The sequence below is a fragment of the Myzus persicae genome, unplaced genomic scaffold (assembly GCF_001856785.1).
Source record: "Myzus persicae strain clone G006 unplaced genomic scaffold, MPER_G0061.0, whole genome shotgun sequence".
Taxonomy (NCBI): domain Eukaryota; kingdom Metazoa; phylum Arthropoda; class Insecta; order Hemiptera; family Aphididae; genus Myzus; species Myzus persicae.
Genome location: NW_019103850.1, coordinates 30830 through 44508, shown reverse-complemented (window position 1 = coordinate 44508; position 13679 = coordinate 30830). Strand labels below are relative to the sequence as shown.

The 13679-nt window shown below is 28.6% G+C and overlaps 1 protein-coding gene across 2 annotated transcripts; it reads left to right on the top strand.

Moving 5' to 3' along the window:
- Window positions 1-5650: 5650 nt before the first annotated feature.
- Window positions 5651-13676, top strand: LOC111035437. Of its 2 annotated transcripts, XM_022317050.1 has the most exons (7): window positions 5651-5761; window positions 5983-6058; window positions 6171-6330; window positions 10561-10779; window positions 12272-12366; window positions 12781-12892; window positions 13108-13163. In XM_022317050.1, exons 2-7 carry the CDS (start codon window positions 5999-6001, stop codon window positions 13161-13163), a joined length of 702 nt encoding a protein of 233 aa, XP_022172742.1. In that variant the 5' UTR covers window positions 5651-5761; window positions 5983-5998. The 2 variants fall into 2 exon arrangements, with proteins under 2 accessions (XP_022172742.1, XP_022172743.1); XM_022317051.1 differs by lacking the exon at window positions 5651-5761 and having other exon boundaries at window positions 5999-6058; window positions 13108-13676.
- The last annotated feature ends 3 nt before the right edge of the window (window positions 13677-13679 follow it).

Genomic DNA, 13679 nt, shown 5'->3' with positions numbered 1-13679 from the left:
TTATACATACTATTTGTACAAAACAAACTAATTTCTACCAAATTCTACTAGTTACCTATTTTAAATTGTAACCAAAGGCAGCTATATTTATAAACAAAAAAACAATTTTAGATTTTCATAGATAATCTCAAAATTCTTGCGTGGCTGTGCTGACGCCTCTTCGAATGGAGAATTTGAGAAAATCCTTACTCATTGTACCATTACGTCATAGTGGTACGAAGTTACCGGGCAAATTTCAAGCTTTTAACTAGTGCATAGCTCCACGTTGACCTGACAGTCAGGACACGTTCGATTGTTCATTAATTATTATGAACTATGATCCTAGACAATAGTCAAATCTTTCAAATTAATAGTATAACATAAAAGAGTATGAATAACTCTATCATTGCCGCATCTATGTCTCTAAGGAACCTGTGAATAAGTGCCGTAGATAAATTGGTTCATATTTAATAATGATTACATATTTCAAAAACTCCCGTAATATGTTCCTAGCTACGCCACTATAGTGGATATATAATACTATTTTTTTCATTCATATTGATGTCAATTATTTAAACAAGTGTTTTAAAAAAAAAGATTCTCAAATTGTATTTGTTATATGTCTTTTAAAGCCATTTTGTGGCCACGATAGGCGAAAATACAATTTCTTATTTGATATTTTGGGTAGGACTTAAGCCCCATTAACAATGGCACTGTCGTAAATAATGTGTAGGTCACATGGTGTGTACCTTACTTGGACGTGCCCTCAAGACAGGAGAAGCACATTTTCACTTGAATATCACCTACCCCGTTAGCATTGTTATTTTTAATTCGACAACAGGTGGTTACAACTCACAATATAATGGCTTTCATGACTTCCTAAACCTACCTAAACCTTATAGGTATGCACTTACTTATAATTAGACCTAGGATTTTGGTGACTTTTGCATTTTTTTTCTCTAAGTGTTAACCAAAAACTAAATTTGTTTCGTAATATAACAATTTAAAATATGTAATTTTTATTTTGCATTTTTAAGGCGATTTTTACGTAATATTACAAATATTACGTTTATTTTGTGTATTTAAACTAATTTTTGTTTATTTTAAGCTTTTTTAATATGTGTTGTAAAGGTAATCCCGATTAGTATCTATAGGCAATTACCTACTCCAGTCCATTGATATTGAAAAAGTCATATAATTAATTGTTGATTTATCCGATAAGATTAAATATCGAACGAACCCATAACTATTTAGGTATACAATAGGAGCTCTAGTAGTGAATTCGACACGTACCTATGTGGTTCTACCGATCTTAACTGTACAAAATGCCAACAATTAAGTCAACAGTAGGAAGCCGTTTACGTAGTTTTGAGAGCCGATTTGTGAGTTTAGTGCCTATATTTTTTCTACGGACGGCATGGTGCTTTTTTGTAAAGTTTGTAATGTTGCAGTTGTAAGAAATTTACAATTCAACAACACATCAGTCGAGATAAGCATGCTCGTGGAATTCAACGAAAACTGACTGAAGTGAAACAAAATAATCAAGTACTGTTATCTAATTTAACGAATAATAGTGATCAATCGTCATTTAATTTAGAGCTTTGTGAAACATATTATTGGCAGCTAATATTCCACTTGCTAAATTAAATAACACAAATTTTAGACATTTTTTAGAAAAATAAATAAAATTTAAAATCCCAGACGAGTCTACATTGCGTAAAAATTATGTTGAAAAATGCTATTTAAATACAATACGAAATATTAGACACTGTATGTAGACGATAAAAAAATTTGAGTTAGTGTAGATGAATCGACAGATGTTGAAGGCCGCTGTGGTAGTAAATATTATTATTATTTGTACCCTGGAAGCAGAAAATTCAGGAAAAATATTTTTGACATACTCTGATGTCTTGGAAAAAACAAGTCATTCGGCCATTGCAAAAGCGTCCGATAAAGCCATGTTAACATTATGGCCTGAAGAAATAAAACACTACAGTGTCCTCATTTTTGTATCCGATGCTGCCCCATATATGGTGAAAGCAGGAAGAGCCATTTGCACTCTGTATTAAAAAATTGTGCATGTTACCTGCAGTGTGGCGCATGCAATTCATAGAGTTGCGGATGAAATAAGATCAAAATATGTTCAAGATGTCAATAGACTTATAAGTTGAGTAAAAAAATATTTTTAAAATCACCATATCGTACACAAATGTTTAAGGCTTTTGCTCCGGGAATTCCATTGCCACCCGAACCCGTAATCACGCGATGGGGAACCTGGCTAAATGCTGTAAATTGCCATGATGGGAATTTTACTTAAAAGTTTTGCTTGAATTAAATCATGATGATTCGACTACTATGAAATAAGCTAAAGAACTTACGTCTAAATCAAGTTTAGAGGCTAATCTAATTTATATAAAATCTAATTTTGTTTTTATTCCTTCAGAAATAAAAAACCCGGCGGCTTCTGGAATCTTATTATCAGAATCTATTCATAAAATAAAACAAATCGAGACTACATTGTCCCTTGCTCCTAATGTAACCGGAAAAACAATATCAAACAAACTGAAAAATGTTTTGATGAAAAATAAGGGGTTCAAAGTTTTAAAAAATATATCTGCTATTCTGGACTGTGAAAATACAACAAGAAAAGATGGTATTCCAAAAGACCTAACTTTAAATGATATGATTCATTTCAAATATGCCCCTGTTACTTATATGACGTCGAACAAAGTTTTTCTTCACATGAAAATATTTTATCTGACCGCCGTTGCAGCTTCCTGTTTGAAAATCTTAAGAAAATGCAATAATATGTGTACAGGTGAAAAAAAAAATGATATATTTTTCATAAAATTATTTTAATTTATGCTTTTATTGATTTTTCAGAATAATTATATCAGGAAGCGGTTACATTCACAAGTCTATTATGTTCATAATTAATAGTTATCTAATAAAAATATTTATTTTTAAAATACACTTTTTTCGCTCATATAAATACATTTTTAGGTCATTTTTTGATTTCATTTTTTTAGAGTTTTTAGGTCATTTTTGCATTTTTTTTAGTGAATTTTTGTGTACTTTTTAGATCATTAAAATCCTAGCTCTACTTGTAATTATACTTGATTGCAAAAAGACTTTTCAGCGATCAACCGTCAACCCTACTCCAAAACTAACCTGACCTACGAGCACTGCTAAATAAAGTAATATTGTAATAATTATGAACTCTATTCTAATATTCCATTTTTAAAGCTTATTTGATTCATATGCACTTGCCACGTGCGTTCATTTTACGTGCAAATATTATACTCACCAAAACTGAGTCACAGCGTGAGGTGTTCCTATTCTATTATATCGTTAACGAAATTACCAGAAAAATTATTTACTATTCGAAATTTATTCACAGTTCATTGAAATTCCATTTATCATATATTGTTGCGGTTTTAGTTACTAATTAGTCATTACTATTGTAGTAAAACTGCACAATTACTTTTATTCTATAGATAGTATTATTACTGAGATGGAAAAAATACGATAAGTATCCATTATCCATGATTAAACATATTATATGTTAAATTCGTGATGATATCAAATTTCGAGACTTGCTTTGGTATACTTCAGCTTAACATTTTCGTAATCTCGACCTAAGTAAAATTCTTGTTATCGAAACATTTTTAGATATTTCATTATTGTGATGTTTAAAAAATAAACTATGCATTTTATTGGGTATCATAAACATTCAAAAATAATTAGTAAAATATTTATACAGGGCGATCCCCAAACATGCTCACGTCTTCTTTTCTAAAAACGATACAGTTATTATTCAAAATCTGATTGTTGGCATTTTTAAATCCATACACCAACAGACCATATTTTTATATTCTTGAGAATTTTTGTATTTAAGGAGTGTCTTGTGGAGATATTAACTTCTATTTTTCAAATGAAAACACCTTTTTCTACTGTAATTACGTGGTGGACAATTTTTCTGAAAATGTTAAAGTATCAAAATCAATATTTGATCTAGTAGTATTTGAAGTTATTTAACTTCGTGTATACCTACTAAGAATCAAATGTCCTTACTGTTGTTAGATTTATAATTATGGTTATTCAAACATTTTAGTAATTTATATTAACCCATCCACATTTATGATTTGTGAAAATGGTCAGAGCACAATCATTTTTTGTACAACCTTTTTTAAAGACTATTGTCATTTATCATCATTATAATGTGCATGTAAATAACTGAAAAACTACACGTTCATATTTTGAATTCGATATATCAACATTTTCAAAAAAAATAACAATTTTAATAATTTACTGTAGAAAAGCTAGGGGGTTCGTTTCAAAAATAGAAATTTATATGGCAACAATGCACTCCTTACGTAATATAAATAACTCAACATTTTAAAACATGATACCTACCTATTCAAGTAGGCATATTTTTGAAAATTCCATGAATCAGAATTCGAATAAATGCATTATTAAAGGAAAAAATGGGAGGGGGGTGGGGGGCGAGCATGCTTGGTGGATCACTCTGTACATACCTAGTATAGTTTTTTGGTTTACTTATCCTATGATTTTGTCGAGGACAACGTACTAAAAAAAAACTTTTTTTCGTGTATTTTTCATATATTTTTATTTCATATTTTACATATTACACATTCGTATATAAGTATAGAACACTTTTAAAATATTAGTCTTAACAGTAATGGAGCTTGTCAACAAAGAAAAATACAGACGATTTTTGCTATAATTAAAAAAAAAAAACATTAAGTTCATATTTTACTACAACAATAGTACACTTGTATATTATAAATTATGTACCTATTAAATACTTTAGTTCGGACCACTATCAAAACGCCGTAATAAATTTGATAGTAAATCATTATAGAAAGGCACATTGACGATCCCCTTCTGCTAAAACGACTCGGCTTCGTGTTTTGAATAAAACTAGGTTACAGGGTTCTTTTTATCCACCAATGTTTAGAACAAATTTTGTGAAAAATTCACTAATAGCTAGAATGATGTCCATACAACCAATAACAACTATATGAATTAATCAGTCCCACCTGTAAGATCACATCAAATCTTGTTTGCAGTTAATAATGTTATTATACTATTAGTCCGTTATTTTTGTGATTTTTGAAATTAATTCTTAATTTTTAATTATTTATGCTCTAGATTTAAGCTCACCATCCCCTACCACAAGCTACGCTTATATATTAATGATGGGTTGTGCGTTGTTATATTAATACAAATAAACAAATGATAATAATAATAATAATAATAATAATAATAATAATAATATCATATATAAAACAAATCCGAATGGCTGAAATTCATATAATAAAATAAAATAAAGAATTATTGCACTATTGACAATTTTCGTGACGTTGGCGCGAGTAAGTTGCATAATGTACCTAACGTATTTTGTAGAATGGTTGACAAAAATATCGACAGGCCAGCAAAATGACTTTATTATTGTCTATTAAGTTCGCTGCCATGTATTTCACTAGTTAGATGTCACAATAATAATTAATAGCCCAAAACTATACATATTACTATAGTATACTAATTTATTAATTTAATCATAAAAACCTATTACATAATGGCCTACTGTCCATATGCTGCATACCTACGCTGTTTGTGGTAACTGAACCGTTCAGCGTTTTCGCGTTGTAACTCAACAAAAAATATAACCAGTAGCCATTATACTTCGGAGCTAGCATAGTTGAAGGTATATTATGATATTATCGAATCGATGGATCTGAATCTACAAATGACCCAGGTATATATTATTGTTGTATCTGATTCTTTAAAAAAAAAAAATAATAACAACTATATAATAATAATAATAATAATAATAATAATAAAACAAACAAAACATACGTTATAAATTATTACTATTCCAAGGTTCGATTTTCCCCCCCAACACTATCATTAAAGTCGTAACACACCATTACTACACTGTTACTACTTATAGTAATAGTAATAATAATGTTATTTTAGAGTTAATTTAGCCACGATGACGAACACATTTCCATTGGTGTTGCTCTTTTTATTTGACGTCGTTTTTGGTAGCCAAGTAAGTATTTTTTTTTTTTTTTTTATATAATATGACGTTCTATTATGTTGTATTAGATTTTTTTATGAACTCTACTTACGAGAAATAAAACCAATAATTGACAATGTTGTAGACGGCCCCATGGGTGCTCAACAGAGCCGATCCTGGCAGTGGTGGCGTGTCGTTCTTCAACAACACTGTCACTGACTCGTACATGATGGTGAGGTGGACCTGGAGGGACTCGGCTAGCGGCTTCTGGGACACCAGGTTGAGGGTGACGCTCAACAAAGAAGGTGAGTGACTTATTATACGCAGCTCTAATATAATATTATTTAATATCAATACATTTTGTAAAATTAATGAATGGTCGTAGGAACTAAATTTGGATCATTTAACAACCACTTCCGACGTTTGTTTGATGATAATATTATAATATAAAGTTTATGATTTATTTACTTGGTTAATTTTTAGTCGGTTTGTATGACTTTAACAAGTCGCAGTCCCTCTACTTTTCTTTTCAAGCGAATATTACACAATATTATACATAGGTAATACATGTGTATTCAGTAATTATTATTATAACGACTTCCGTTCTGGGTATGATATTTTATATTTCATAAAGTTTGGGGTTAAAATTTACCGAGAATTATAATTCGTGTATAAATTAAGCTATTCACGAGTGTTTTTTTTTTTATTATTCACTGGAAATCTCCATATAATATATAATGCATATGCCATTGAACGTTTATATTAACCTTCAACTCGAAGTATCAGTGAAAAAAAATCTCTTCCGGTTTGATAAATAGATTAAAAATAGCATTAAAAAAATATATATATATATGTTATTTTATAAAATGTAAAACCTAATTTGATAAATTACAGTGATGACTAGACGGTGGTTATTTAGTAGTTGGTCATCTTGTCGATGTACATTTATTGTAGTATTCACATAATTATAGGTATTAGGAATTTTTTTTTTCTTTAAATTTGTTAACATAAAAACGTAATGAAAAAATAAATCAAAAGCAATATCATTTTGTATCTACCTTTACCCGATGGTTTGATGATGAACTTTGGATAAAATAATATTATTTTTGGCAAAACTAATAACGAAAATAAAAATATTATTTTATTTTATGAAAAGTAAATGATAAAAAAAAAAACGACCGTGTCCAGACAAGGGGCATTCAGTACAATCATTATTTGGGTACTTATGTATTTACCTAATTGTAACATTTTTTTAGGAAGGATAGTTTTATTTTTTTAAATGTTGGTACATTACAGGAACATTTTTGTTATTAAATTAATTATTTTATAGGTAGTGATAAACGGACAACTAACTGAGATTTTCTATAAGACGAATTAGATTACCTATGGCCAATAGGCAATAATATGTTAATATTATGTTAAATAAACATTTAGAGTGTCAATAAACAAATTAGTTTAGTTACACTACAATAGCACAATCAAGACGTAATCTAATGGCAATGAACTTAACATAATAATATTATTTATTAAGCAACATTCATCTATACGTGTGTAAAAACTAAAAACATATTGTTGTCATTAACAAATAAATAGATTTTTTATTGTACTTTTTGTTTAGATGTTCATTACAATAATGTGATTAATTAATGTTAAAATGAACAAAATACATTAAAATTATTTAGGTACGATTATATTATGATTTCACGATCAATTTTACGCAGCGAATTGTTTTACGATAATAATATATTTTATTATTTTTAAGGGCATGAACTAGGGCATCACTTGCCCTATGGTTATAATATTTATACAACTGTTATTGTTCAAATCAATACTATATACAAGCGAAGTTTTTTGGCAAAAATCAGTTTAACGTGCCATCGGTCTACTAATATTAAAAATAAAAATAAACTGCTAATAGACAATAGTAATATAAAATAATTGAAAATATTCATAGAAATAGAGGCTGATGCGACGTCTCCGCATAGATTCGTTTTCGTATGCAATGATTCATCAATTAGTGAAGGAAAACAAAATTACAGATGAATGATTCACGGAATGAAGAATCCTCCCACCGATCAAACTTGGACGTACAAAAATAGTATTTAAAATAACAATTGTTGTGAGGCGCTTTAACTGGTAATAGGTATTTATTTTGACTATCAGCGTGGTTTATTATTCTGCTGTTTGGTTATTATTTGTCGATACAGGCCAATGACTTGAAATAAATCAAACTTCTATATATTTGCATCCGTGTCAATACACTTTTAAAATTTTATATTTTCGCCCGACTATGATCAAATTTTTTTACCCACTTGCCCGTGCCACTTAACATGTATTTTACAAGTAAATATCTATTGTAAATGTGTTGTGATTTAATGCCTCCGAGTCTACGCCATAGACCTTATACAGTTGTACTAATATACAATATATTGAGTAATGAAGATTAATAATAAATTTGTCTTAAATTTTATTTATATTGTATTAAGTTGATTGTTTCAAAAATTTGTTCTGTTTTTACAGTGATTTTAAAATGTACAGATCTATAATAACACATAATACAATTAGCATAATATTATGGACGGTAGGTATGTGTCGGGTGCGATAGAGATTCTTTGAACTTTTTTCACTATTTATGAATGACTTAAAATTGATTGCATAATAGTTTTTGTATTTCCAGTATAGGTAGTAGGTACGTACTGTTATATGCATAATATTATTATTAACAGACGAAAAAATGAGAACAATCAACCTGGGTAGACTATATAATGGCCATAATACATTTCATAACAGAGAAGCTTCAAGGCCACAGAAAACAAGTATACATCGAGCAAAAAAAAAAAAAAATGTCGTTCTTTCGCCGATGCCAGATTATAAATTTGGTGATTTGGCATTTCAGTAGTTTCGTTTTAAATAATCATTTTCATAGTTTTCGGATGTACTGCAGTATATTTATTTCATTGGAAAATTATGATTTAAAAATCTAAAAAAGTGGAAAATGTTTTTTTTTTTTTTAATAATCATTTGTCACATTTGTCTACACGACTATGGCCAATAGGGAACGATGTCGATTGCGTGTTTATATCAAAGAAATATAATATTATGATCATTGTGTTATTAAGTTGTACATTAATGTTTTTTGTAGAAATATACTTTGGTTAACGTCCATTATTAAATGTACCTAAATACGCTTATAGTTTTCGGCGTTACTCGTTATAAGAAAATTATAAGGAAATTATCATTATTTATCTTTGATGCGTGTGTTAGTGACATTTCTTTGTTCATTCATTAAATTCTTATCAAAGTATTAATATCAAACAATAAACATCAATGGCGCCGTGGTGGTACGTAATAATGGGTGTGTGTGTGTGTGTGTGGCCGAGAAAAAAACATAATATACAATACTCATTTGTTGCAATCTTAATGGATGTTGACTCTGCAATACAAACAAAATCACATTAAGAAGCCGAAATATAATGTTGTCTGTCAACATAGTTATTATTATTATGACATTATGTTGTATCAAAAAAAAAAAAAATGAATTTTCGTGGCGAAATTTAAAATATCATGGACTAATCTTAAAATATTTTAATGGAATCGAAGTTGATTGAATTATAGTTAATTACTCATTGTTGATTTGTTATAAGTAACCAAAAATATTACCAGTCCTTGGTTTCAACGATTTCGTTTCATTTTCAGGAACTTAACGGAAAGTATAGTTCCTTTTCGTGTGAAGAAACATATTGAAATTTCGTTCAATTTTTTTGACGAACGGACTATTATATTTGGTACATTTTTTCGTTCATTTATATTCTTGTAAATAAAGAGAATTCTTAATTTAATTCTTAATGCAGAAGTATCACAATTTCTTTTTTTTAGAAATTAACACAATAAAATGAGATAGGTTTATAATTTTATAAATGAACCTAAGTATGACAATATCCTATAACGTTGCAATGTTTAGAACATTTCAAGTCAGTCACATTACTGCAGTCTCGTCGGTCTTAACTCGTGTGAAACGAATTAAAAATCTTAAAAACAAAACAACAACTCCCTTATATTAAACAACGTATTACTAAAAACTATATTAATACAATTTTAAAATTATCGAGGGACGAAAAATGTTCTTTGTTTAGAAATAAATGGAGGAACTACAGTTCCTTTGTTCAAGCCAGGGACGATAAATGATTTAGTTCGTTTTTAACAAGATAAACGTAAACGTGAACTGTCACCTTTTTTAAAGTGGTTACCCAAGCACCGAATGTATATTCTTATATCACTTAATATAAAATATATCGGTAGTATTATAATTTTGAGTATTCTCTCGTCTATTGAAAACAACGTTGTGCCAAAGATTTAACTTTCTGTTGGTCCACCGCATCGAATAAATAAACCTGTGTACGTCAAAAAAATGATATTTAAAATGTTAACAATCTGATAAAATTTAAAAACTACGCAGAACTTTCACTCGGGCATTTTACTTTATTTCGACCGTCAAAGTTGTAAATGAAAATATGTCATCTGTTAATTTTGCACAGAAATAATCGGCGGTGGATTTTCGTACACCGATCAGTATGAAAACGAACTGGCGTCGGTCAGGTGGTTCAGAACTAAAATGGATGGACCGATCAAATGGAAGTACACCGCATTCTCTTCACCTCCCGACAGCTGGTGGATGACTTCGGTGGTGCCGAATGGCAATATAACTTGGGGATTCAAAAATCAGATCATCGACGGATCGTGGGTGTTTAGAGTGGGTAAGTGTCGCAAGGTTATCTTTTTGAAAAATTGCTATTGTTTTTTATTTTTATTTTTTTCATTTAACTAGTGGAATAAAAAACGATTATCTGTTTTTTAAATCTGTAAGAATACTTATTATGAGCAAAAACGTTTTAAATGCAATGAACGATGCCTGTAGAACACCCTAAATGGTAACAGTTTTCTAAAGATACACAAATGTACATAAAGTTGTAATCACTTAGCCCCTTAAAAAATCACAATTGAGATTTACGATTTTTTTAAGATGTGAAATATCGAAAAACCTATACAGAATATAAAAACTATATTAATAATAATATTATAATCGCACAATAATTCAATATAATAATACATTTCAACACGTATTGGTAATTTTTTTAGAAATAAACAAGTGGTCTACTCCGAAGCATCACATTGTTGTATCAAACAGTTAAAAAATACATTATTAAATTCAACAAAATTCTTTCATAATTTTAATAACTATTGTGGTATGACCTTAATGGTCGTAGGTTTATGACATTTCATTACATACAAATTACAATGTGCACTCAAGTAATTAAATAAACAATTTTACTAAAAAGTAGTCAAAGTCAATGGTTATCAAGTTCATTCTTGTGATTACTGATTACATTCATTCGTCTATGATTATCGATAATATTACTATATTAGTATATTATTTGAACTTTTAAACAATTATTAGCGAAATAGGTATCGTTACTGTTGTTCTATAAGTGTTGTAGATAAATTGTGTGACATCTCCGCATCACATTTCGGCCGAGTGAATCATAATTAATTTGAGTTATAGATTCAAAACGATTGCGCTAATTTATCTCACATTTAACAGAAAATAAGAAGGTGAAAGTAGGTATGACCACACTGTTGTTCAGTATGACTCTATTGTGCCTCGCATTGAAATGGCATTGTTATTAATGTGTTAAATTTTAATTGAATGATAAGCATTATAATAATTATGTTTACTATATAATTAACATGATTAATGATTATGAACGAATATAGTCCAACTTTTTGGTAGAGTTAACAAACAATTATTATTTTAATAGTAATATTAAATTTTTACGAATGCTGGTAGTTTTTGTTTTGCTTTTTCTTCGATTGATTATTTTAAAAATCGCTGAGAATTTTCAATTTTGACCTTCCAAAAAAACCAACTAGATCCAATATGCTACCAAGAAACCTTAGTCGAAGTCAATAATCCTAAAAAAATTACTACTTTTAATTTTATATTGTTAATTCTGTACTATTACTTTTTTTTTAAATTAAAGTGTTTTGTTACTTACATGTAATACCCGTTAAATTGTAAATGAATAAATAATCAAAGCATTTTTCATACTTTAAAAAGTGTCTTCAGGAACAAAAATAAAAAAATCACACATCGATCATTGTAATCTCAATACATTTCCCGCTCAAAATCTAAAATTTAAAATTTAAATCTAAAACTTTACATTTTTCTGATATAAATTGTTATTAAAGGTAATGATACTCTTGAACCGAAAAATTATCAAACTGTCGATGGATGGTCGGAAGGGTCAGGAAATAGATGGAAGAGATCTTTGAAATCACACGAGGTAATGTGCATTGTGAACACTTATATTATATTTATACATTGGTAACCGCTTGTCCGCTTATCTATTTTAATAATCTTGCAATTTATTTTTTCAATCAACTTAAAATTGAATTTGTATCCCATCATAGCATAATATCATGTTCTGATTTCTGTTCTATTTAAGACTATACTTACCATATTTTAGAAATCCTACGCCAGTGATTAAGATATTAATACATAATTTTTAATATTGCGTTTCAATTTATAAAACTAAACTAGTAAATACAGTTATTATTATTTTTTTTTTTTAAGAATTCTGTTTCAAAAGTCGACCGGTCTATGTCCCTACTTACATTTAAATATTGATAGGTACATTTTGTTCAGAAATAATATCCAAGTGGTTTAGAAAATTATTAATTCATATATTATATTGTAGAATGGCGCAGACAACTTACAAATAAAACAAGAGCGTTTTAAAGAAATAAAACGAAGTGCCCCAGAATACGACTACGATGACGAGGAAGAAGATATATTTCAAAAAATTATTGGTATGTGGAACCTATAAACGGCTATACATACATTTAAGTGATTATTATAATAAACAACGTTGAAGTCTTATATTTTTTATGATTAGAATAATTACTTTGGACATTGTTTCAAAACTTTTATAATATATTACGCACACTTTTAAATGTATACAATTCAATACATAGTTTGTATTTCTTTGATTGTATTTTATTATTTCCTGCTAATACATTTACAGGATGTTTCATGGAGTTTTTCAAAACGTTAGAAGGAATTTTTCAGAATTCCGGCTGACATATGTCATATTATACCATAGAAATGAGCCATAAATCATTATTAACCATACTACTTTCCCAGAAAACAATGCTTGGGACTCATCATTATAATATATTTGTATTGAACACCACTTATATATTGCACTTATTTTTTTTAATAATATTTTATGTTGAAATGATAAAAAAAATTACCCAATTATTATTGTTTTAATATAATATGGTATGTATGTATAATTTTTACAAAATCATCAATATGAATGTACACAATGGCTTACTCGCTAAGTAGTCTACAACAAACTTAAGTTTAGGTACAAAAATATATCATTACATAAATATTTTGGACACAAAAAAAAATATTACTGTTGTCTAAAGTACAACTGATAGCTGGTCAATAGAGCTAGACATAATATTTTAATAATATGATATTTTTTGGTCACATATACAATACGTTTTACATTAATAATATAATATTTTTAAAAAAAAGGCACAAAACGGTGCATAACACTCGACTTATTAATATAATAATAATTGTCAG